The sequence below is a fragment of the Leopardus geoffroyi genome, chromosome E3 (assembly GCF_018350155.1).
Source record: "Leopardus geoffroyi isolate Oge1 chromosome E3, O.geoffroyi_Oge1_pat1.0, whole genome shotgun sequence".
Lineage (NCBI taxonomy): Eukaryota > Metazoa > Chordata > Mammalia > Carnivora > Felidae > Leopardus > Leopardus geoffroyi.
The window spans coordinates 4,209,323-4,236,180 of NC_059340.1; the positions used below are offsets into that span (position 1 = coordinate 4,209,323).

General features: G+C 48.9%; 1 protein-coding gene and 1 long non-coding RNA gene across 5 annotated transcripts in view; both read right to left on the reverse strand.

The window, feature by feature from the left end:
• RNF216 (ring finger protein 216) overlaps nt 1–26,858 on the reverse strand; it is a 146,258-nt gene that overhangs the window by 3,092 nt on the left and 116,308 nt on the right. For all 4 annotated transcript variants that reach the window (XM_045461628.1, XM_045461625.1, XM_045461626.1 and 1 more), the window contains exons 14-16: nt 22,598–22,695; nt 15,048–15,270; nt 470–539 (exon numbers count right to left, since the gene is read on the reverse strand). In XM_045461628.1, coding sequence (XP_045317584.1) covers nt 470–539; nt 15,048–15,270; nt 22,598–22,695 — 391 coding nt within the window. The remainder of the gene's footprint in view (nt 1–469; nt 540–15,047; nt 15,271–22,597; nt 22,696–26,858) is intronic.
• Nucleotides 8,258–14,061, reverse strand: LOC123589503. Its single transcript, XR_006708369.1, has 3 exons — nt 13,112–14,061; nt 12,264–12,270; nt 8,258–8,268 (listed from the first exon to the last, which is right to left on the reverse strand). It is a non-coding gene; the product is annotated as an uncharacterized LOC123589503 (long non-coding RNA).

Below are 26,858 nucleotides of genomic sequence, written 5' to 3' on the forward strand. Positions count from 1 at the left end.
CCGTGGACACGGGAGGGTGGCCAGGCCACAGTAAGGCCGATTAACGTGTACATCCACCTCCCGCCCCTGCTGTCTGAACGAGTGTTGATTCGGTGATCACTCTGGAAGGTGGAGGATCGATTGAGCTCAGGACAAGTGGAGCTTCTGTGAGCGCCTTTCCTTCGGAGCTAGGGCCTGGACGGCCACTCCCAGAAACTCCCTTTCTTTTCTTTGTGACCTCAGAGAGGCCAGGGTGGGCCTACCGTCTTTTTGGTCTGGCGTGGGTTCCTTCTGTCTGCCTCCTAAGCCCAAACCCACCCTTGGCACCCCCTGATCGAGGGCATGCGGGAACCCTCCTACGTTCCCGCAAGCAGCTGGGGGCCCGGGCAGAGCGTGCCCGCGGCCACCCGAGGGCCAGCTGGGGAGGTCCCCCCGCCCCTGTGCACGCGGACCGGGCCTGGCGTGGGGCCCGTGCTGGGGGAGCGCTTGCCTCCGTTCTTTCTCTTCTGCTCTTCTTCAGCCTCCTTCTGGATCTCCTCAATTAGCTTCTCATCGTCTTCCTAGAAGAATAACAAGAGGGTGAGCTTGCTCCCAATCGGCTCCTTGCAGCAGCACAGAGACCCCGCTGGGATCCGGGGGAGGCCAGCCCACGGTCAGTCAGCACCACTCACTGCCACACCCCAAGGGTCTCCTTGCTCCGTCAGTGGGTGCTGCCGCCACCACGGGGAAGCCCACCTGGAAGGCCTAGGGCGGGGCTGAGAGCCGCTTTTTTGTTCAGTCACCTGTAAGGCAAGCAGACGAAGGACTCTCCGCAGCTCGGGGGCGGGCGGACCGATAACCCAAGGGCTTGGGAAGGGGGCGAGCGTGGGTGGGCCGGGCCCGAGGAGTTTCAGATCCGGTCTATGAACTCCGAGCGCGGCGGCCCTTCTGTACAGAGCCTGACAGTCTTGCCGATTCCCTGACCGCAGGTGGACGAATCCTCGGGCCGGCAGAGCCCTGAAGCTGGCGGGCTGCAGAGGCCGGACTGCTTGCCGCCAGTGGAATGGTGGCTGGGGGTGGGGCTCGCACATGGGAGGAAGGGCACAGCAGTTTTTGAGCATGATGAACGGAGTGGCGTATCATCAAATGCATGGGTTTGAACAGAATGAACTTGGTTCCTAGGGTCTCCCGGCTGCTTCTCCACGAGTCAGGTACAGTCAAGTTGGGAAGAAGTGTAAGGAGGGCACTGGTGCCCACTATGGAGGCAGGAAAGCAGAGGAAACCGCAGCACTCGGGAAGCGTTTCCTAGACCAGGCACCGAGCCTCCCCCGTGGCCAGGTGTATCCTGGGTTGGAGAGATCTCGGCGATTGCTTTGGGTTTTTCATGCTGATCTGAGGCTCTGACCGACTAAACACTGCGTGTGTACTTAGCACATTCATGTCACAGCCAGGACAGCACTCGGAGATTTCACCAGCTATGAACCCTCAAAGATTTGAGAGTCAGGAAGATCACTCCATCAGTGTGTACCAGATACCTCCTAGTGTTAGACGTCGTTCTTAGTGCTGAAACTTCTGATCGACGAGACTAAAAGTCACACTGCTGGAATGACTCAATAGCTACGTCATATATTCCCTTCAGTAGATAAAACATTTTAGGACAGAGTCACAGGAGTCCGTGTGCTCTGTGGGCAATCGTGAGAGGCCCTATTAAATTCACTCACACTCTCCCACCCTCCGACGCCGAACGGCGGACCGAACTCCACGGTCTCGAAATTCTTTCCAATTCTGACACTTGGGAATTTTTAACATACGACCGAATCTTTTTCAGCCTCACCCTGCCAGGTGTTCTGAGCAAAGCAAGAGGAAGAGGAGAGGTAACAAAGGTTAAGTTCCCATCACGCCCGTCGTCAGAAGCTGCCAGGGGCTCGCGCATATCAGAGGATCGTCCACCCGGAGGAGCCCTCACGGCATCATGTCCGGCTCCCCGGTAACACCCACACCCACACCCACAAATTCTCCATAAAAACCCTAAGACATGGTCATCTAGGCTCTCTGTGAACACTCCAAAGCAGGGAACTTAGTACGCTACAAAGTAACCACTGAGCTAACCCACACAGAGGGCTCCGACAACAGAGTTCAGTGGGCACAGTTTGAAGGTTTCTGTGTGACTGTAAAAATAAACTCTACCAATTACCTACATTAGGAGCTGACACACCTCTTAATTTTGGTGCCAGTGCAAGGCCCATGAAAAAAAGATTTTTAATCTAAGAAAAAAGAAAAAAAAAAAACAAAAAACAGAGAGCAAGTGATCCAGAAAACACAAATGGAAGGGCAGCCACCAAGCGGCTGGGAGCAGGTTCTCGAACATCCGAGTCTCCACACCTCATCTGTAAAGTGGGCTGTTGTAAGGACTGAGTGAGCACCAAGTGTGTAAAGGACTTGGCACAAAGCTCTCACTACTAAAGGCAGAGAGGTCACGAAAAATGGCAGAAATAAAGATTTTCAGAAGGAGGAAAAGTGTCAAGAGAAAGTGGCAGAGCCTGGGAGATGCCCTCAACACTTCTCTCCGTGGTACAAGTGACAGGCTTCCTGACCGTATTTACTACGACCACGGAGCAAACTGCCAGTTGCACCTAGAACAGGGGTCACATGGTTCAGATTTCAACTTCCTCCAACTGGCTGGGAGTCACAGAACACTGTGTTTAGAAACTAAGAACTAAAATGCATTTCAATTACTGTGTTTTTTTTAAACTTAAAAAAATGTTTATTTCTTTGAGAGAGAGCAAGCAGGGGGAGGAGCAGAGAGAGGGAGAGAGAAAATCTCAAGCTGGCTCCAATGCTGTCAGCCAGAGCCTAATGCAGGGCTTGATCCCATGAACAGAAATCAAGGGTCGGACACTTAACCGACTGAAGGACTTAGGCGCCCCTCAATAAATGTATTTTTAAAATTACAATTTTTGGGGGTGGGGGAGGTACCGGGGTGGCTCAGTCAGTTAAGTGTCTGACTTCAGCTCAGGTCATGATCTCATGGTTCATGGGTTTGAGCCCCGCATCGGGCTCTGTGGTGACAGCTCAGAGCCTCGAGCCTGCTTCAGATCCTGTTTCCCTTTCTCTGTGCCCCTCCCCTGCTCACACTCTGTCTCTCCGTCTCTCAAAAAACAAAAAAACAAAAAAACAAAAAAAATTAAAATTTCGTTTTTAGCCAAACATGTTAGATTCTAAGGGGGAGTTCCTTCCCAAGCAGTTTCCCTTCATCATTTAAAGCTCCTCTGGGGCGCCTGAGTGGCTCAGTCGGCTGAGCGTCAAACTTCAGCTCAGGTCATGATCTCACAGTCCATGAGTTCGAGCCCCACATCAGGCTCTGTGCTGACGGCTTGCAGCCTGGAGCCTCCTTCGGATTCTGTGTCTCCCTCTCTCTCTGCCCCTGATTCACTTGTGCTCTGTCTCTCTCTGTTTCAAAAATAAATAAGAACATTAAAAAAAAAAAAAAATAAAGCTCCTCAGATCAAGGGGCGCCTGCCTGGGTGGCTCAGTCGGTTGAGCGTCCGACTTCAGCTCAGGTCACGATCTCGTGGTTCGTGGGATCGAGCCCCACGTCGGGCTCTGTGCTGACAGCTCAGAGCCTGGAACCTGCTTCAGATTCTGTGTCTCCTTCTCTCTCTGCCCCTTCACCGGTCATGCTCTCTCTCTCAAAAATAAACATAAAATATGCTCAGGAGTAAAGGCAGACAGACGTTATCATATACTCTTAAAAAATGGCAAATCTTACTTTATATGTATTTTACCATAACTTAAAACATGAAGACTGGTCCCCTTGGGTTTGGGCTGAGTGACAGATGGGCTTCTATGAGACCTTTCTGGAGGGAGTTCCCTTGGGACACACTGTAGGCACCCTGAGTGTCATCATTCACGGTGAACCAGGATACTCGCCACTCTGCAAATCTAGGACACGCCTAGGCTGCTGGAAGTGGGGAACAATAGGAGGAAAGAAGATGAGAAGGCCGGGTGCGGGGGCTGGGTCACAGAAGGAACTGACCTCCAGCACCCCCGGAAGGGGCTGAGTCACCCACAGGAAATCCAGGCGTGCCGGAGCGGCCACCACGGCCAATTTTATCTCCCAGCAGCACTGGCTTCCTAACGGACAGGCACCGGGCGTGATAGGAAGAACTCCAGTTCTGGGGCTCCACAGAGCTGGGCTGGGGGACCCCATCAGCCTCCACAACCTGACCTGAAGCCTATCTGCAGCAGGTTTACCGTGAGAAGAAAATGATCTCTTCTTAAAAAGTCCCAAGCACAGTGACAGCAGGAATGGAAGTTAACATTCACCGGGGGCCTCACTACGTGCCAGCTCCTACCGCGAGCACCACACAGACCCGGATCTGCGTAACAACTCCACCAGTCAGGTCCGATTAAGGAATCCCCACGTTACAGATGAGGCAACTGAGACTCAGTGAGGTTCAAACGCAGGCCTTCCAGCTCCAAGGCTGGAGCTCTTAACCTCCTAAACCACGGGTTTCTGAACTGGAGCTTCTGGAGCAGTGTGACTGCAGGGCCCCTGGAACTCTGCCTGCCCTGCCCCAAGCACTGTCACAGGCGAGTACTTTCAGGCCCTGCTTTGTTCTAGAGAGAGTGCATCTTACCCTCCTTGAAATACAAGAAGGCTTCTTCTCTCTGGGATGGGCAGAACTCCGAAATCTCCTTTTTTTCCACTAAATACAAGAAAATAGGGCAAAACAAAACACCTCCATTCAAGCAGACGAACAGCCAATACAGCAGAGCATCACTTCCCTGGAAATTTTTAGGGAATTCGCATTCTTGGTCAGCTCACCCAAAAGTGCATGTACCATGCCTTAAAAATAGTTCATCTGAGGGGTGCCAGGCCGCGTGGCTCAGATGGTTAGGTGTCTGACTCTTGGTTTTGGCACAGGTCATGATCTCATGGTTTGGTTTGTGAGTTTGAGCTCCGCATCAGGATCTGTGCCGTGTGGAGCCTGTTTGGGATTCTCTCAGCCCCTCCCCTCCTCGTGCTCTCTCAAAATAAATAAATAAACTTAAAAAAGGCCCGTTTGACAGTCTCTGACTGGCTTCCCCGGCACTTGGCCTTTGAGACAAAGCTAGCAGGTCCCTCTCATCCAGACAGGAGCTTGGGGGCCCAAAAACCTCACCTCTTGAGCCAGAAACCCAAGGTGCAGGCCAGGCTCTACCATGAGGCCCAAGAGGACTTACTGGCTCATGGTAGTCGGGTCTCCTGTCGCCTCTGACTGAGCTGTTGTTCTTAGCCCATTTCAAGAGTGGGAACACACACTTCCAAATTTCCCTGACATGCTTTTCTTGTGAGGCTACTAAGTCTCTTGCACATCACAGAGTCCCATGGAATTTTCTCTTTCTGCCACACAAAAAAACAGTGTTTTTGATGCTTACACACATTAAAGCAATTATGGGGAAAAAAAGTTTAATAAAACACAAATAAAAAAGTCACCAGTAATTTCTCTCCAGAGAGAACTCCTGGGAATATTTGGCCTGCTTCCCATTGGTTGTTTTTGTATCCACATCTCACTCAGAAAAGCCCCGAGGTTCTCTTCTGGAAAGTCGTGCTCTGCACATTCAGGTCCCACCTCCCCGTGCGTACCTGCTCTAGTTCACACCCGCTCCCTAGGTGTCTCTCCCTGCCACCCCAGTCTGCCAGAGACTCTACCCCTCTGAGGATGCAGTCACGTGCCGAAGGTCGCAGGGTCACGAGACATGAAATCGGGACCAGGCAGAGACCGGCTGCTCCTTCTGGACTGACAGCCTCCAGGGGTGCCTGGGCAGTTCTGGGCTCTGCAGGTGGCCACAGGCCGCAGACCTCAGGAGCGGGCGGTCAGGGCCCCTTCATCGGCCCCTGAGACCTGAGCTCCTCTCCGCACCCCACCCGCGCGGGCCTGTCAGGAACTGCGGGAGGAACAGATGGCTCTGTCACAGTCACCACATCGGACACCCCGACAGGCTTTAGTGAACAGCCACCAAGGGTGACACGTCCCCCAGGACTCCTCCATCTGGCCTCTGGCACGGGCTTTATGATGGATCCAGCAGGCCTGAATTCCATTCTCTGTATGCTTTCTGGCTCCTCCTAATCGGGGTGAAAATTTTTACACAGATCCACGGAATGTGCATACGAGCGAGGCTAGGCTGAAACAGGAGGGAGTGGACGCCAGTCCATGGTCAAGATGTCCCAGGACGGGCGGGTCTCAAAAGGCTGAGTATAACGAAACACCGGGCTCGGTGGAAGAGAACCATCCAAAAAATTCCTCTGGCTGCCCACGGCCACTCTGGGAGGGGAGCCCACAAAGCACGACCAGACACGCTGAGGACTGCGAAGGGAACAGGCACAGCGCCCACAGTGGTCCGGCACACCCCAAATGCAGTGCCGAGGCTCAAGGAACAAAGCGGAATGAGGCATGGAGTCTCACCGCCCGGCAGATCTGGAAGAATACTTTAAAGGAAGAAACGAGTGGGCTGCATCTTAACAGGAAGGTTTTACTTCCTTTCCCCGAATTCCTTTGAGCTCAGCAGGACACAAAGTGCCGGCCTGACTTGCAGGCCTCGGACACGCCTGTTTCACATGGAGGCAGCGGGGAGCACGGCGAGGGCACGAGGCCGACGGCAGGGGCCCGGTTTCTCCAAACACACACTCGGCCCGGCGGTCGCTGACAGGAAGTGAGGCAGAATTCACCAGAGAGGTTTTAATTAAGAAAGAAAAAGGCGCCCAAATCCCGACTCCTTAAAAACTGCGCCTCAACAACGAAGCTCCACAGCTCTCCCTGAGCAGCAGAGTCTGGACAGACAGGAGGCAACAGAAAAAGAGGCTGTTTCTGTCAATCAGAGACTGCCGAGATCGCCAGCACAGGCTGGAGGTCCCTAAAATAGACGTGTGAGCGCTTGGCCCAGGCTGCTCTTGCCAAAGCTTTGAAAAGTCCCTCTGGGCCGGTTTTGTTCAGCATTTCTGATCACCATGGCTGGCTGCCCGCTTGCCTGCTGTCCAGACTCCTGTGACCACGGAGGGAGGGTGGGTGACTTTTCTTCTTCATTTAACTTTTCCTCCCCTTAAAAAGGTGACTGGGAATCGCAAGTCAACTGCTGCTTCCCTCCTGCGATTCTGGGGGTGGGGTTGGGGCTGGGATCCAGGTCATGTGTGGCCACAGCTGTTGTTAATAAACTTGCAATGATTTCATAAAAGCCTTCCAAAGGGCTGAGGATTTAGTTTCAAATTGTTCCCAGATCGGCTGCAGATCGCCGAGCAACACCAGTCCCTAACCCCCCTGCCCCAGCTGTCCCCCTGCAACAGGAAATTGGGGGGAGGAGGGGGAGGCCCAGCCTGGAGCGGCACATGCTGTGCAGCTGGGGTCTGGAATGGCGGGGCGGGGGGCCGGACAACGTGCTGGGGAGCAGAGACGGCCAGGCTCTCGGCGGGCTCAGGCCGCTATCTTGGGTCAGAGAGGCCCAGCACCCAAACACCTTTCTATCCAGAGCTCCCCACAGGGGCCCGGAGGCAGCATGGAATGTGACGTTTTGACTCTTGTCAGGGTCAAGTGCTCAGCTTGGGCCTGCTGGCATTCGCTGAAGACAACACATATCAGCTGTTTACTGGACTAAGTCATGTTGCTACCCTCTTTGGCAAAGTCTTCCAGTGATACCTAAACTTGATCAGGGACACTTTCAAGGTTTGGGGATGCCTGGCCCCCCCTTCTACCATTGGCAACTCGCTCATGGGGAAGGGGTCCAGCGATGGTCCTACACCTCTGTGGAGTCCCACCTGGTTCACTGGGCTCAGGGACCCCCATGGGCACCTTCTGATGAGCCCCCCAAAATTTGTGACCTCTCGCTCTAGGGTGGAGACTTCTGGAGTAAAAGGAACTGACATCTGGTACAAGACCTGGGCTTGCACCCTGCTGTTACCAAGTGACCCGAATCTCATTCTCCTTACCTGCAGACCAGGTGAGGGGTGGGTCCTGTCCCCATGTTGTAACAGAACGGACAGTGTTTAAAAGGTGACTAGGAATAAAATGCTGAGGCTAGCTGTGGAAGCTGGGCTGAGGGGCAACAAGGGAGCTCACATTTCCATGTCTTTCTCTCTCGTACAAGGCACACTGAAAAAGTTAAGGAAACACTGGGGCGCCTGGGTGGTTTGGTTGGTTGGGCGTCCGACTTCAGCTCAAGTCATGATCTCGAGGCTTGCGGGTTCGAGCCCCGTGTCAGACTCTATGCTGGCAGCTCAGAGCCTGGAGCCCGCTCTCTCTCTCTCTGCCCCTCACCCGCTCATACTCTGTCCCTCTCTCAAAAATAAATAAACGTTAAGAAAAGTTTAAATTAAAAAAAAGTTAAGGAAACATGGGTGCCTGGCTGGCTCAGTCGGTAGAGCGTGTGACTCCTGATCTCAGGGTCATGAGTTCAAGCCCCACATGGACGTGGAGCCTACTTTATTTTTTTTTTTAAATTTTTTTTTTTTCAACATTTATTTATTTTTGGGACAGAGAGAGACAGAGCATGAACGGGGAAGGGGCAGAGAGAGAGGGAGACACAGAATCGGAAACAGGCTCCAGGCTCTGAGCCATCAGCCCAGAGCCCGACGCGGGGCTCGAACTCACGGACCGCGAGATCATGACCTGGCTGAAGTCGGACGCTTAACCGACTGCGCCACCCAGGCGCCCCAAGGAGCCTACTTTAAAAAAAAAAAAAAAAAAAAAAAAAAAAAAAGGTTGTGCATTATCCTCCATACACCAGACCCGGCAGGGTTTGGGCACTGGTCTAGTCTGGGTGGTGCTGGAACCAGACAGGAGAAGCCAGGTGGGCGGCTTTAAGACGCCAAGAGAAAAGACAATCTGGGCTGGAGCCTGCGAGACACTGTTCACTGACCGTCATCTTTGTAAAAATGGGAGGACGCATCTGCCTTAGAGAATTAAATACATTAACACAGGTCAACATCAGGCTCAATTCGACGCAGGCTTGGGAAAAATAAACACGTCTCTTGACCAAATGGCTGGGTGGGAATGGTATCAAATTGTAAACTGGTTGTAAAAGCCCCAGAGTTTTATTTGAATTGAACAATCTTTACTTTCATATTAAAAAAATCAAGGAGGTTGTGAAAAACAATTCTGCGCAGTTTCTGGTAACCAAAATCCAAGATAAACACTGACTTTGTTTTGCGTTTATAGAGAAGAAGAGGGCTGTGAAGAATTTTGCCCCACTTCTGAATCCACACTGCCAGGTGACTGCCCTGCTGAACGCGGCTTGTGAGGAGACACACCTTCTAACTACTACCGCTCACTCAGCTGCACACGGACAGGGAATGGTCAGCGTGTTTGGACGCAGTCAAGCCCCAGGGACCCTCCCTGCTGCAAAATAACGTCTGCTCACTTATGTGTGGCCATGTGGCTTTGCATCCTGCCCCCCAGTTAGAAAACTGCAGTTTGCTTCTCTTTCCTTCCTGGAAAGACATCTTGTTTTTCAAGACCCGCGGTTCAGTGTTGCTGGCTTCTTGTTGATAACGAGCAGAGAAGGAAAGTTACATTCCCCGTTTCAGCTCTCATATGGAGTTCATTCGGGTTCCCAAGCAATCTCTGGTCATTAAGGGAGAAAACCACCAAGGGACATAGAGACTCTTCCCGGCCTCGCTGGTTAATTAAGCTGGAGAAAAGGCTTGGATGACAGGGCACGCTTTGTTTCCCTGGACTTCTCAATGGCTTTGTGTTCTCAGAAGCCTCAACAGATGCTGGCTTGGAATCCAATCAATCTCCTGGTGAGAATCAAGGAAACGGGGCTGATCCCAGATTTGATGGGAATGGGGCACATGGAACCAAATCTCTGGCTGTAGCTGCCCGAGGAGATCGGAGGAGTTGGTATTTGCCTGACCTTCCTTTTGAACTTTATTCTGAGCAAATACAGAACCTTTCTCAGGGCGGAAGATGACAGTTCAACAAGAAACAAGGGGGCAGTCGCACACCGTGGCACCCAAACAAGGTAACAGAACACAAGAAACCTTTAACCAATTCCAGGCGTGGGACCAAAAAAGAGGTGGGAGAAGGAACAAGAACAAGCATGAGGAGAAAGGGAAAACTGTGCAGGGTGAGGACAGGTCAGCCAGCCGAACGCCGTCTCGTGTGTGACTCTACCTGGCGCTGTTTCCGGAGAGACGACGCAGAGCAGGGAGCACTTAGTGGGAGTTGTAGCTGAAGAGAAAGAATCCTATTTCCTGGGGCGCCTAGTTGGCTCAGTCGGTTTAAGCATCTGACTCTTGGTTTTGGCTCAGGTCATGATCTCACGGTTCGTGGGGTTGAGCCCCGTGTCAGGCTCTGTGCTGAGAGCATGGAGCCTGCTTGGGATTCTCTCTCTCCTGCTTTTTCTGCCCCTCCCCCACTCTCCCTTTCTCTTAAAATAAATAAACTTAAAAGAAAAATTCCTATTTCCTCACATAGTTCTCCCAGTTTGCTAAGCTGCATGGCACTGAGGAAGCAGGTCGGCAGAAATGCCAGGTCCCGGGAAGGTTCGTCCCCAGAGGCCCCGCGGATCACCTTAGTGAGCCCGTGTCACTGAGGGCCGCACCTCCCTCCACTCCATCAAACCAACACCAGAAGGATGACTTATTTACAAAGTCTGCCCTTCCTTTGGTGATGGGGGGGTGGGAGTGGGTGGCGGGGAGGAAGGCTTGCTAAGAGTCTCAGTCACAGAGCTGTGGAGTGAGAGCGATTTCTGGGTCCCTCAGCCCAATTTTCTGCCCAGTGAGGTTGTTCCTGACACGCACACACCTGGTTTCCATATACGACTCCTTGCTTTTCAAAACTGGTCGCTCCTAGGATTATGGGTAGGCCAGGAGAATGCTCTGTTGTGGCTGTCACACAGGGGCCGGCCTGTTACCGACACCTCCTCTTGTCAGGCATACTGGAGATGTTCTGCAGCAGGGGTCAAGTCTGCTGGCTGACAAGGCGTTTCCTTTGGCTTATAAAGTGCTAGTTTAAACTGTGTTTTAAAGATACTTGGATTAAGGGCTAATCTTTAACAATCAGGAGAGATCATATTAAAGTACAGATTTCTACCTTCTCTGGAGAATGTGAAGCCATGGCTAAGTAACTAGGAGTAAAATCTCACTTGGCAACAATCTGTGGGGGCCAAGGGGCAGCCTTAGATGGACGCTTATACCCTCTCCTGTTTGCCACAGTCCCCACCACACCCTACGGCCCCAGACCTGGCCCCACTTGACATTCACCAATCATTTATGTTACTATTGCCCCTGCGGTAACCTGGGTCCGTGATCCCAGCTACATGCTGTTGGGTGTCCTATGTGTAGATCTTTCCATGTTTTTCTTCCACCATGTTTTAAAATATAGCTATATAGCATCTTATTAATGCAGTATATATTACCTGGATATTTAAGTTAAAAAAAAAATGTATACATATAGCATCGCTTAAAAAAATTTTTTTTAAGTAAACTCTACCCCCAATGTGGGGCTCGAACTGAGATCAAGAGTCACATGCTCTACTGACTGAGCCAGCCAGGCGCCCCAGCATCACTTTTTATAGCTGTGTACTCTCCTAATACCAGCATCCCACTCTCGGGCTGTTCGCTGCTGTACTTAACATGTGATGAAAAAATAAAATTCTATCTTGTCTAATCCACTGCTGTTTTTGGACTTCCGTGAGTCACAGCCAAATTGATCCTTATTAACAGAGGGATGTTTATTGATTTCTTATTGAGTCGTATTACTCATTACATATATTTTTTTTAAGGTTTATTCATTTTTCAGAGACAGAGAGACAGAGGGTGAGTGGGGGAGGGGCAGAGAGAGAGGAAGACGCAGAATCCAAAGCAAGTTCCAGGCTTTGAACTGTCAGCACAGAGCCTGACTCGGGGCCTGAATTCACGGACGGTGAGATCGTGACCTGAGCTGAAGTCGGACGCTTAACCGACTGAGCCACCCAGGTGCCCGTGTCATTACATTTTACTATTCATCTGTATCATATGTGTGTTACAACGATTTCCCCCAGTTTTTCATTTAACTTTATCTTTGTTTACGATGTCTTTTGCCAAAGAGGATTTAAGTAATTTTAGTCTGGCCTCGATATACCACTAAGAAGGATCTTCGCACTTAGGGGATGATAGAAGTCATTTTCTCTTGTTTTCTTGAAGTATTTCCAAATAGCCCAGTGCCCCAAAAGAGCTGCTGAAGGTTTCTCTTGCCACATGGTAGCCAGTGTGATCTTGAACACTTACATTAGGCCAAGTCACCCCCCCATGTAAGCCCTGCAGCAGCTCCCACTGTAGCTGGTGAGACACACGGCCTGGCTGTGCCTGCCTCCCTCACTTTCCTCCTCTCAGCCACCACCTGCAAGACACACAGCCTTCTTTCTGGTCCCCAAATAGGCTGAATTCATTTGATTTCCTCCTCCTCAGGCAGGCCTCTCTGCAAATGCTGCCTCCGGGGGAGCCTGCACAGGTCACTCCACCTAAAGACGGCCTAGCCTCCCTCTCCTGCGCTAGCCTTCTCTGTGGCATCACTCGTCAGTCCTGCGTAACACCAACTACACGAAGGACTCATCTCAGACTGTAAACTCCAAGATGACGGGGCTTTTCTGTTCAGACTAGTCCTGGCAACACGGAGTAGTTAAGAAAAAAAGAACGGGTACATCTATCATTTCTCCAAGTGATCTGAAAGGATATTTTCAGGGTTGTCTGGCTGGCTCACTTGGTACAGCATGATACTCTTGATCTTGGGGTTGTGAGTTCAAGCCCTACGTTGGGGGTAGAGATTACTTTATTTATTTCTTAATGTTTGTTTATTTTTGAGAGAGACAGGAAGAAAGAGGAAGGGGAGGGAGAGGGAGAGGAAGGGGGGGGGAGAGAGAGAGAGAGAGAGAGAGAGAGAGAGAAAGAGAGAGAGAGAACGAACACGAGTTGGGGAGGGGCAGAAAGAAAAGGAGACACAGAATCTGAAGCACCATCCAGGCTCTGAGCTGTCAGCACAGAGTCTGACGCAGGGCTCGAACCTATGAACCACGAGATCATGACCTGAGCCGAAGCAGGATGATTCACCCAGGCACCCCAGAGATTACTTTAAATAAGAACTTAAAAAAACCAAAACATAAAAACCAATATTTTTATCACATTAAATTCTCATTTAACGTGCTTCCGGTCTCTGTTTTGTCCTCTGGTCTAGTCTTGAGTCTACGTGATTAGCGCAGCTTAGTAAAAATTAGTCTCATTAGAAGCAATTTTTCAAGGGAAAAAAACCATCCTACTGAGTTTAAATGGGAATCACAGCAAACGTCAAGATTCTGGATAGAAGTGCTGTCTTCCCTTACAGGGGGAGGTGCGTCTCCACTCTCAGGCCGTCCTCATTGGCCCCAGGGAGAGCAGAGGAGCGGGCTGGCGCCCCCGGGGCTCTGGTGCATCTTCCTCAGGCCTTTTGTTTGCTCCACGCTTGCAGGGTTTTCACTGTTCTGCTCAATCTTTGTGGGAGAACAACTCTTGGCCCAGATCAGCTTATCACTGATTCAGAGTTTCAAACTTAGAACTCACTTTAAGAAGTGATACAGTTTATATGAAAACTTACTTGAGAAGAAAGCATATTTTTCCATATGTTCAAGTCTCTTCATGTCTTTCAATACAGTTTTATAGTTTTCTTCGTATTTCTTGTTGAACCTAATCTAATCTCCTCATCTCTAGGATATTTTATGACTTGTATTGCTATATAATATGAATGACAGTGAATGACATTCTGTGTATTTATTTTGTATCTAGCCATCTTTGGATGGCTATGGCCTCTAATAGCTTTCCAGTTGATTATTTTGTCTTTTCTCAGGCTTAACACGGTAGATTTAACTTTCTTCACTACATTTAAAAGTGCTTAGAACTGTGCCTGAAACACAGTGGATGTCCAGTAAACACCAGCAATTATGTTCTCTAACTTCTGCTCTCTTAGCTAACTGAACTGATGAGCAGTTCCAAAACAAAATAGTGGTGATGGTCTTAGATTTGACGTTTGGCAATGCTTCTATGTATTTCACTATTAAAAACATGCTAAAGGACTATTCTGAAATATAGGATTTAAAAAAATCAACTTTCTATACTACTCTTTAAACCTTAAGATAGATATTTGATTTTAATATTACATGTCTTTTACCATCTAAAGATATCATATGGTGAAGTGTATTAATAAAGCTCTCAGTATTAAACCATCTTTTGGATTTCTGGAACAATCTCACTTGGTTATAGTTTCTATTTGCTGATATTTTACTTAGAGAATTTATTATTATTATTTTTTTTAATTTTTTTTAACGTTTATTTATTTTTGAGACAGAGCATAAATGGCGGAGGGGCAGAGAGAGAGGGAGACACAGAATCTGAAACAGGCTCCAGGCTCTGAGCCATCAGCACAGAGCCCGACGCGGGGCTGGAACTCACGGACCATGAGATCATGACCTGAGCCGAAGTCAGACGCTCGACCGACTGAGCCACCCAGGCGCCCCGAGAATTTATTTTTATCTAAAGACAGAGCGAGCAAGCATGAGCAAGGGAGGGGGGAGGGGAAAGAATCTCAAGCAGACTCCATACTCAGCATGGAGCCTGATGCGGGGCTCGATCCCATGACCCTGGGATCATGACCTGAGCCAAGATCAAGAGTTGGATGCTCAACTGACTGAGCCACCCAGGCGCCCCTTTATTTACAGAGTTTAAAACCTATATTAATGAGTTAGACGGATGTAATTTTCTTTTTTTAGGGTTATCTCTGTCAGGTTTTGGTATCAGCATTATGCTTTATACACAAATACGTAAAACTATCTTTACTTTTCTATGCTCTGGGATTTGTTTTAGATGGCACAGAAACATTTTATTCCCTGAAGGATTGTAAGACTCTGCCTACAAACTGGGCATGCTGCTTTCTTGAGGAGTTGCTTTTTAATTACTTTCTCATTTTTTCCCCGTGGTCATTGGTCTATGTAATTTCATATCTTTCCAGAAGTCCCAATGAGTTACGTGTATATAAAATCCCTTTTCAGTATGTCATCTTACCACGATTGCCCCCTGCAAAGCAACAGGCAGCCATGCATTCACTTACGGTGGGGTCGGTCCAGAGAGAGCATCTTGAACACTCCTGGCAAGGAGCTCCCGGTGAGCGAGGATGCTGGCAGAAATGGTCATAGCCGTTGATGGACACTCGACAGAGGTAGCACATTTGGGCGCCACAGCGGCAAGACATGCGGTTGCAGCCTTCGGATTTGATGAGGCCGGTCCCACACTTGTGGCATTTCCTGATGCGGGCTGCCGTCATTTTTTCCTCACTGAGAAGAGAACACGAGAGGAGACAGCAGGGAAGATGACAGGAAGAGAAAAGCGCTGTGGCCACTAAGTCCGTTTTCCCACAGGGGACCGCCTAGCTCTTCTAGTGACACCTGGAGAGTGCAAAGAACCTCTGCTTTGGAGTCGATAACTACGTTCGGTTTATTACTTATGTGACCCTGGGTAAATCCCACAACCGCTCGGAGACTCAGTTGCTTCATTTTTAAATTAGGAAAGCCCAGCTGCCTCCATCATGTTTTGAGGATTATTAGGTATGAATATCAAGTACCCTGGCACAGCACCTGGCACCAGCATTTGGGAACTGCTTATTCTGCTTGTTATAGGCCTAAAGCAGAGAAAACGCAAGGTCTTCCTAAATATGTGTTTTCTATAAACAAAGCTGGTTCACGAAGAGCCAGTGGGCCTAAACCTGAGTTGCAGAGACACCTTCGGTTTTGAATACTTAGTGTGGGGAGACACAGGTGGGGACAATCCAGCAACCAGTTCATAACCTCTTCCTGTTGACAGGGCCCATCTCCACGTCAAAATCCCACATCCCCAGACTCCCTTGTAGCGAGGGGATCTGCATGCATAGGAGTCGATCCTGGCCAACGGAAGCTACTTCTTTCCAGAAGCACTCTACCTGATCTGGAGAGGCAGGGGACTAGAGCCGAAATGACACATCTTGGCTCTTTGCCAAGAGCTGGCGCTGCTGGACTAGTTTCTTCTGCAGTGCAGTGTTCCTAACTCTAAAATGACACTTGCCACCTTGGCCTGTGACTGCTGATTTGTCTGTCCTCCTCTACTGAGTTGAGTTCTTCAAAGGTATTAAAAGGCACACCTATGGAGACTAGGGAAGGCAGGAAGGACTCCAAGAGTGGACAGCCCCAAAGCTGGACTTGCCCCACTGCTCTGAGCCCTCTTCTTTCTTCCAAGCGGGAACCCAGAATGGTGACCAGGGAACTGCTTCCCTGAAAAGACTCAACAGTCTGGGCAGGAGTTCTGATCTGTAGCCTCTCTCCCAACACTGAGAAAATAGCCATCTTCCTCCCAGGGCTCCCAGTGTATCTGCTAAGTAAGGGAAGCCAGGTGAGTCTGGGGGCAGGCAGGTGTTTTTAATTACTGATATCCAGAAGACTGTCATAGTTTGCTCCTTAGAAGCCAGATCATGTGCTTAAGAATAGAAAAATGAATTAGGAAATTGGCTGCTATTCATTTAGGTCTAATTTTGAAAGGCCCCAAATGCAGGAAAGCTCCGGCTTGAAAAGAATTTAAACCAGTTCAAGTCACAGAAGAATAAATGATTTCTAAGTGTCGCTGAATAGGAAACATCGTCAAGGAGACAAAGTTTAAATAAAGTGAATTTGTTATTGTCAACTTGATAATACAGCACACATGTTCATGAATTCAGTTACTCGGCAACTGTGAAGACATTTCTCAATGCTCCATGTTAAGACTTACAAGGTTCTGATGCAAATGTTTCCAATATAAAAACCTGTGACCAAAACACAGGTGCAATTCTCTATGCGCAAACTTTTTGTGTCAGATCGCCTCCAAGGCTGCCGTGTGGCTTTGAGCTGTCATGCTCTGGTGGCCTGGGGCTGGCTGGCTTCTTCCCTGGGTAGCTGCTATGGCTATAGTGTGGGAGAGGAGTGGATGAACGAACCAAGGTTACACAGCCCTTTCCCGAAAGCTTGGGAGGAAGGCGCACATTTACTTGCTTGCTCTGTTCCACCATGCTATCAGTCACCAAAGTAACGGTGGCTATGGTAGGGGAGAAAAGGCACTCCCAGACGAATGGAGGAGCACACAGAGTGCACACCGCTCAACATGGCTCTAATGTTCAAACAGCTGTTCCACACGGCAGGAAAGTCCGTTCGAGGCCTTCGTTTTTGCAATCATAAGAACAGTAAGAGGTAGGGCCAGTCCCTGTTAACTTTTCCTACACCAAACAGAGACTGCTTTTATGGCTTGTGGTGACTTGTTCAGTAACACAAAAGTGCAAACTGGGATGAGGAGATATCAGTTGATGCTTTTGGGATTAGAGCGATTTGGGAACTGAATTCTAAACGAGGCAGGAAACAAACATCCCCACAGGATGTGTTTCTGGGCAGGACAGGAAGAGCAGCCGGAGCTGCAGCCGTGTCTGCTGACCTTGTGCTCAAACAGGAAGGTTCACTGCCGCCTCTACAAAAATGATCTAGACCCCCCTCTACATAAGTGATCTAGACCCTACAGCTCCATGATTGGTTATTTGCGCCACTGTTGAAGTATGTTGGGAATTTGGGAGCTGTCGTCATTTTTGGTGGCACATACCATTCAAAATGTTAGATGGTTTTCCTTTGTGAATGTGTGTATGGATTTCTTTTATTGTGACAAAACGCACATAAAATTTCCATTTTAGCTATTTTAAAATCCAGAGGCATTTAGTATATCCCAATGATGTGCAACCATCACTGCTATCTAGTTCCAGGCCATTTTCATCATCCCCCCAAAAAACTCCGTACGTACGAAGCAGGTCACTCCCCGCGCCCTCCTTTCCCTGAACCCCCTCATCTGTCTCTGTCTCCAACTGACTGGTCTATTCTTCACACAGGCAAGTATCCACATGTCTAAGGACCGCTCAGACACATGGAACGACGCGAGGGTGGCCTTCTGTGCCTGGCTCCTCTCACTGAGGAGGCTTCCGAGGTTGCGGCATGGATTTTCATCCTGTTCTTACGGCTGAGTAAGAATCCCATTCTATGGCGTACTGAACTCCGTTTACTGTTCATCAGTTGAAGGACATCTGGGCTGTTTTCACCTTTGGCTACTGTGGATAGTGCTGCCAGGAACATTCAGGTACAAGTTGGAATACCCGTCCCATCTCGTACCACTTATTATGCTGTGTTTTATGATTCAGCAACAGTAAACTGCTTATAATTCCCGGTGTGTACCCTGCCGTTGCTTATTTTTGACACTAGGCAACTGGCACGATTCCCTGGCCCTCTGGTCCGTGGAGTAAGGGCTACGCGGTGAGGAAAGGAAGTGGAAGCCCTCGGAGGACCCCCTCTCTACAGAAAGTACCACCAGATTCCTCCGGGCATCTTTGAGATTGGTGCCATCATCGAAGACTTCAAAGGTACAGTGGTACTGGTTCTCAACACATCTCCTACTGTTTCGGTTTGGCCTGTACAGAGAGTGGGGCTTTGAGAACATTACTGTATCGTAGGTACTTGTATGGAGAATGTGCATTACTGTGACTCATCAGGTGCTGCCTGTAACTGTAGCTGCTGTTCCAGATGTCATTTCTTACCAGAGCAAATACACATAGCCTTTGGCAACCGGTATGTAGCTACTGATCTGAAAAACACTTTCTCCGTCTGATACGCAGAGAATACCAGAAGCAGTTGGCAAGGACCTCGATCATCTGTGGTCCAACAGGACAATACAGTGGTCTTCTATTCAAAAGACAGGCAGATAGAACCTGGGTGACCAGGAAGTAGCAGGTACTCTAGGATACATTAATATGGTAGATGAGTGCTAGGAGGCGGGAGATCAATCCCTTCAAACTATGGAGATCTGTAATCTCTACGACATGCTGGCAGTCTGGAGGTCAGGTGTGTGTATTATGCTGTTCCCTCCAAAGTCAAGCACACGGTACCTTATCTTGTATCCCCTACCATGAAGAAAGAAATTGGACATCTGGGAGGTCTTTCTGGATTTTGGAATTAACATATGATCACGTTTGGAATTAACGTATGATCATACTTGGATGTGCCACTCTGATCTATTTATGCTGATAAAAAAGGCTGCCAGGTTTAAGTAGGGCCCAGACCAAGAGAGGCTTTCCGGTTGTTACTGGATGTAGTGGTGCTCCAATCTAGGTCAGACCAAGACCTCGAATGGAGCCGGAGGCAGGAACTGACAGGACGTCGGGGTGGAGGTTCTGCTTTGAAAAGTAACCAGCTATTCTCTTGCTAAGAAACACTTCCTGGCCTGTGACCAAGTCCTGGAGCAGTCCTAGGGCCCGGGCCCGGGGCACTGACAGTCGGTTTACGGAGCTGGGCAGTGCTCCGTCACCAACTGCGAGTGGAACACATGACCTGAGAAAGTCCCACTGCAAGAAGTTATCTGTGTAAGTGCTTTGTGTCATGTTTGTGAACTAGGGCCCTCTGCTTACACGTTCGCGTGCGCACACACACACAGGCACAGTGAGCACTTACGGAAGATTCACGGGGCCAGAATCACGCTACGCACTTGAGCACTTTCATCTCCAGGAGAGGCAGACACAAGTATGCTCTGTACCAGACAAATGAGGAAACCGAGGCACAGAATGATTAAGAAACTTGTTCAAGGTTCTTAACTACTGCTATCCACAGCGAGCACTCAATAAATCTGTACTGACTTCATCAAGAAGACATCCTTCTTAGGGTAAAAGCCCAGATGGCAACAACAGAAAACTTCGGCTTCTCCCAATCCAAACCAGACGTAACTTGTCCACAGTAATCAGAACAAATTTTGGGGGGAGATGGCTCATAAACTGGCTGAAAGACAACTCCAAAGGAGAAATTTAGAATGTTCTTGGCAATAGCACAACTACTAGACTAAGTATATAGCCTATATAGTCTGACAAGATGATTACTTTCAAGAAAGAGTAATTTTTGACATGTTCATCACTTTAAGGCCATGCCACTGGTCAGCCGGTGGCCGCTCTGAATTACAAACGCTGGCAGACAGGATTTGAGGAATCAACGCTAGACTTTTCTAGCTGGAGTGGCATTTCTGGTATCATGTTAGTTTTCTTTCATTGCCATAGACGCAATCACATCTGGGGATAAGGGCCATGCTTCTGCCCACTACAGTCTACCCTCTGGCCTCCAGATTCATAGCCATCCTACACCCTTACAACCACCTCAAACCAAGACCCCAAAGGTCTCCTCCATCATAGCATCAGCTCTAAGTCCCAAATCTCACCGTCTAAATCAAGTTCAGGTGAAGACAAGACATGATTTTGGGACACACTTCTGCTGAGATGGCTGAGGTGGGGGGTGGTGATGCCTGAGTTTCTTGGAAGCTCTTGGGTCTGACTGAAGGGATCCGAAGAGTCCCTCCCTTGAGCCTTTACGTGACTGAAGACTCCGACGTTTGGCACACTTCCTTGGTTTTCTCTCCAGGAGCATGTGTTTTCTGACGATGAACATCTTGATTTTGGGGTCTTTTGTCACCTGGATGGGATGGGAATTTCAGAAACGATCAAATCCTGTTTCTGACCCCCAATCTCTCCTTCTGCTTGCACCTTCCTCTCTCCAGGGCTCGCCCTGTGGGTCCTCTCAGCTCCATGTCCAGACGCATGGTCTTCACCCTCTTGCCACTGACACAAGCACACGTTCCGCCCTGACTTCTGAGTCCTCACCAGCAGGCCTTTACGGCCAAAGGGACGCGAGAGGTCTGTTCACTGAAGTTTCAAGCATTCTCCAGGACAATTCTGGTTTTGTCCACAGTGCTCCTCACTTGCTTCTGAGCCCTCAAGGGTGAGGTTTCTGAAGTCCGTATTTCTACCACTTGAAGGCAGTCTAGGCTTTTTTTCTATCGTGCTTTGCAAGATGCCTCCAGCCTGTATCCATTGACCGATTCCAAACCCACTCGCACACTTCTATGTATCTGTTATAGCCGCACTCTACTTCCGGCCCCCAAATCCGTGTCAGTTTCCTACTGCTGCTGTGACAAGGAATGACACGTTATTAGCTCACTGTAACACAACTGCATTATTTTGTAGTTCTGTAGGGCAGAAGTCCAGCACGGGTCTCCTCAGAAGAACACCAAGGTGTCACTGGGCTAGGTCACCTACTCCAGGACAGAATCTGTTTGCTGTTCACGTGCGCTGTCAGTGGATTCCTTCTTTGGGGCGGCAGGGCGGAGCTTCTGTTTTCTTACTGGCTGCACACTGAAGGTTGCTCCCTGCTTCTAGAAACGGCCACGTTCCTTGGCTCAAGGCCACCTTCCTCCATCTCCAAAGTCGGAGGCAGGAGGTGGGGTCTTTTCACATCTCTCCAAGTCTGTCACTACACCTCTATCTGACCACAGAAAAGCTTTCTGCTTTCAAGGAGCCCTGGGATTAGACTGGGCTCACCTGGATAATCCACGATCATCTCCCCACCTCAAGGTCCATAACCTTAATCACATCTGGAAAATCCCTTTCGCCATGCCACAGGTTCCAGAGATTAGGGCAGGGCCATCTCTGGGGGTCATCATTCTGTCCACCAAATTTGTGGTAAAGAACACAGTTGGAAAACCATTTGTTTAGATTTAAAACGCTGCTATGCACCACTTACTACCTGAGTGACCATGTGCAAGTTACTTGGGCTCTGTGCCTTAGTTGTATCATTCAGTAAAATGAGGATAATACCACCTACCTGTGGTAGAAACTCAGAGACTGTTAACTGCCCCAAACAGTCATTTCCTACTTCATTTTCTTGGTAACAAAACCCACTCTTCACCCTTCAAATTTAAGTTAGACATATAATCACCCAGCTAGACATTATATATGGTGTCTGCTGTGAAGCTAGGTGGTGGCCATGTGACTCAGTCTAGACCAACAGGGCAGGAGCAGAAGTCACACACACACACGCGTGCATCTTACAACTTAAAAGCTGCCTGCCCGGCAGCTTGTCTCTTTCTCCTTTGCTGTGGACTGAAGTGCAAATGTGGCTGCAACCCCACCACAACCATGCAGATGAGAATACCACCTTAGGGAATGGTGAAGCAATGTGATAAAGGAACCTGGTCTCTGAATGACCTCATGGGATAGATCTGTGTGGCAAGACTGGACTATTATATGAGAGAGAAATGGACTTCTGTATTATTGAACTCAATGTATTTAATGAGTTAATATCTGTAAAGTGCTCAGCCACATAGGGAGTGCTAAAGAGTCCCAGTGCTGATTATTAGCTGACTGCATTATATTGCATTCTGGAGGCTGTAATTCTGCTTAGTGTCTCAGGCTACCAGTATCCTATAGGAAACATGGATATAAGCAACATTAGTGCAATCTAATCCAGCTAAAATGTGTTACTACTTATTTATTCAGATTACACGGAGAAGACGAACTAACATTACTGAATTCGCACGTGCTGGGCATTTACTGTATCACATCTGACTCCAGGACCAGCTCCATGAGGCTCAAGAGGTGAGGAACTGGAGGGAGGTGAGGTCACTTCCTGAGATCACTCTATACTCGGGTGGCCTGAGAGCGTACTCTTCACACGATCCTCACTGTCCCCTGACAAAGGGCAGGCTGATGGGGGCGTGGAGGGCCCGTCGTAAGCCCCCCGGAATGAGGTCACTCACATAGACGTTCGGTACTTGATGTCATCTTTCTCTGCCAGCTCTTCACAGGTGAGGCCATTGTGCTCCTTCCAGAGTCCCTGACACTTCCTACAGGTTTCCTGGGGATAAAGGAGAGACACAAAGACAGCTCCTGGTGAGGACACACCACACAAGTTTCTGTTCTACAACAGGAAATGCGAAACGAGCTTCACGTGGCTTGAGTTCTTTCTGAGGATGATTTCTTTTTTTTTTTTTTTAATTTTTTTTTTCAACGTTTATTTATTTTTGGGACAGAGAGAGACAGAGCATGAACGGGGGAGGGGCAGAGAGAGGGAGACACAGAATCGGAAACAGGCTCCAGGCTCTGAGCCATCAGCCCAGAGCCCGACGCGGGGCTCGAACTCACGGACCGCGAGATCGTGACCTGGCTGAAGTTGGACGCTTAACCGACTGCGCCACCCAGGCGCCCCTCTGAGGATGATTTCTAAAGACATTTCTCAACAGAAAAGGTAAGAACCATTAGGAGAAAGCAGGGCGAAAATTTCTTTTCCTTAGATTAAAAAAACAAAAACAGTGTCCCCCCATCACCCAAATTGTGTAAGGCCTTCTACGATGTCAGGAGCCACCTGAAAAACGACAACAACAAACAAGAACCACAGCAGACAGACTTATGTGAAATCGGGTTTTTACAAATAAAATCCCGGCAGCTGCCTCAGCGCAGGGCCTGTTTGGGCCTCGGAGGTTTCCGTAATCCCTATGCCCAGGGTTCCAGTGCTGCTCTGGCAAAGGAATACTTCTGCTGAACTGATGAAAGGTCTGGATTAGGATCACCAGGGATCCTTAATTAAGGGAGATACTCCCTCAGTCATCCCTCACTCACAAACACAAATATCAACCTCCACAGCTTAGCCTCATTGATAAAGGTGAATTTTAAAAAATTACTACTTTTTACTCTAGGAGGCTTTATGGTTTACAAAATACTCATCTGTGTCAGAAACGATCTCACATCTATAACAAGAATTTAAAGAAACAGTAATCCAATTACATTTCCATCAAGTGGAAATTACAGCCTTAACATGTCCAATAGGAGAAGATGGTGCTGTCCCAGCCTTAACTGAGGACCCGATCCAGTTTGGGGGCGGGGCGGGGGCGGTGGTGGTGAAGGCTTGAGGAAATGGAGCCTGACTTCTGAAAGATGAGTCAAGGGTAGCAAAGAACACCATTCTAGACAGAGAATAGAGAGAGAATACTCTGGCAGGTGAGGCTGGGCAAGTCTGGTTCCTGTGGTTGGACCGCAGAGAGGAAAAACAGGCTGGGAGAAGCCTGCAGGGACCGGTCTGCGTAGACGCGACCATCAGTTTGACCTCTGTCCTAAGAGTACCAGGAAGGCATCAAAAGGTATCAAGCATGGAAGCAACGTGGTCAGGTTTGTGGTTTACAAGATCTCTGTGTGTGGAAAACACACTGGAGAGAGGAAAGAGTGGACATGCCAAAAGACCCAACACAGAGTCCGAGAGGGCCCAGAACAAGGAGGCAGGTGAGGATGGGAAGGAATGTTGACTGACTGGAGAGAAATTCAGGAAGGTGTCAAGGATGAGGTCTTAGTTTCCAGTTTGTACAACCCAAGACAGAGATGCAGCTTGGCAACAATGGAAAAGGTGGTTTGGCCTTTTGTGGGACCCCACCGGCAATGTCAGGCGGTGAGCTGGGTGTAAATGTTCAGCATTTGGGAGTGGCTGGGCTAGAGGTCGCCAGGAGACATACTAGATTTTATCTTTAAAATTTTTTTTTTTTTTTTAATTTTTTTTTTTTCAACGTTTATTTATTTTTTGGACAGAGAGAGACAGAGCATGAACGGGGGAGGGGCAGAGAGAGAGGGAGACACAGAATCGGAAACAGGCTCCAGGCTCTGAGCCATCAGCCCAGAGCCCGACGCGGGGCTCGAACTGACGGACCGCGAGATCGTGACCTGGCTGAAGTCGGACGCTTAACCGACTGCGCCACCCAGGCGCCCCTCTTTAAAATTTTTTTAAATGTTTCTTTATTTTTGAGACAGAGACAGAGTGTGAGCAGGGGAAGGGCAGAGAGAGAGGGAGACACAGAATCGGAAGCAGGCTCCAGGCTCTGAGCTGTCAGCACAGAGCCCGACGCGGGGCTTGAACCCACAAACCGCGAGATCATGACCTGAGCCAAAGTCAGACGCTTAACCGAATGAACCACTCGGGTGCCCTTAGATTATATCTTGATGTCAATTCTAGAAACATCTCCCACTGCTGTACTCCCCACTTACTACTGAATTTTCTCCAACACATACTGCTCAAATGACTCAACAAGGCAGAGAACAGTATGTACAGTACAGACACGGTACATAACAAAGGTGGGGGGAGAATATAGCGACACATCAAGTCAACCTGAAGAGTTACCTAAGAAATTGGTAGCACCGATTGTCCCAAGTGGCTGGAAGGCAGGGGTGAAGACTTCTTACTGCAGGCTCTTTTCACCTTTTGAATCTTATATCATATAAATGTACTGTCTAATAAAAAAATGAGTAGCATTTAAAAAGAGACAGAGAGTGAAATGAAGTGGGCTGCTCGGGGAGCTGAGAACGTGGATGGCCCCTTTGGTAGATGTTGTAAACAGGCTCCAATCAGTGGAAGGGGGCGGGTGGAGGTAGAGGGGAGCTGATCAGAAATTCAGTATTACACGCCACTGCTTCTAAGGGATGCAGTGTTCTCTGTTCCCCTACCTACATTCCCCGCCAGTGAACAAAGGCTAAATCAGTAATGACTTAATTACTAAACACCAAAATGCAAAGCAGCCCCAAACCCATTTTTAAAAGACGTTGTGCCTGACTATTCTGGGAAACTGAAGGATAAACAACAGCTGGAGAATAGATGAGCTGGTATCTGGATCCTAACCTTCAAAACAATACTAACCTAGCCACCCACCAGGAACAACAGCTTGACAACAATGTGCGGCCTTTAGACAGCGCTTTTCAGCATTCTCGGTGATGCAGTTATTAATTCATGGGACCTTCTTTGTAAGGAAGAACCCATTTTCTAGGTGAGACACTGTCCGTGAGAGCAAGATGGCCTGGCCAAATGGAGTCCGTCATGAACGGTCATACCATGACAGGACACCACCACCACCCACTTCTAAAATCACAGCGGTTCTCCTGCAGCTCCAGAGGCGGATTTCCTGCCACGGTGCTTCTCACTGAAGGGCCCAGGGTTCCCAGAGGATAAAACTGAAATGTCTTTGGAAGAGACCAGCGAGGCATTGAAACCCACAATTAAAATAAGGCGAGAGAAAAGCAGTTTGGGTAGATTTAACATTTGGAGCTGTGTTGTTTCTTTAAAATGTATCTTCTCTTCTAAACACAATGTGTATTTCACCGAATAGTAATTCTCTCCTCTCAAGCGCGGCTCGGCTTCGTTCTCAGACTCGACAAATGCTTAAACAATGTTAGGCAGGAGAAATATTCTTGATCGCTTCTAACACAAGGATAATTATGTTCTTCAAAGTGAGGTTAATGAGAACGTCCCAAGGACCACTGTGGAAAGCAGAGTACTCTGCCATGTTAACTTCAAAACTCGAAGGACAAGCGTATCCTGGCTATCAAATCTAACCGGAGACCATGCTCTCCATCACCTGAGTGCATTTTCATATCAGGAGGAAGAGGTGACTTCATCATCATCCCAATATAACCAAGAAGGCAGCTCCTTCCTTCTGAATGAGGAGGACACCCACACACCGACGCAGTCAGTAAGGACTGCTATTTCATCTGTGCTCTTCACGGCCTCGGAGAGATTTCGGTTAAGTTTTCTGTTGCCCTTTCGTCCCCAAGATGCATCAACCTGTTCTGACTACTCACTGAGGCCTCAACTCTGCTATACAAAGAAAACACTCCAGAGCCTCCCTTCAACCACTTTCTGCTGCTTCAGTAATGTTTTATGGGCAAGGCAGAAGATTAAGCTTGGTTTCATATGACCCTGTCAGGGAGCTGAGAGTTGGTCAACACAAACAGCTTCCTCAAAGAGCAGCCAACACTGTCCCTGGTCGTCACCTCGTCTACGCACAGCAAGGCTTCCTGATGCTGGCAAAGAACCCGAGAGAAGATAAGACCAAGAGTCCAAGTCACTAGACCCTGCCTTTGTCACTCGCTGCCCTCCAGGCCTCTTCGGAAGTTGCCCAGCTCTCCGTGTACCTTGCATCTCACTTGTGGGCCTTCCAGCCTGGTCCAGAAAGTGGAATACAGCAGAAACTGCTCACTTATTTTTAA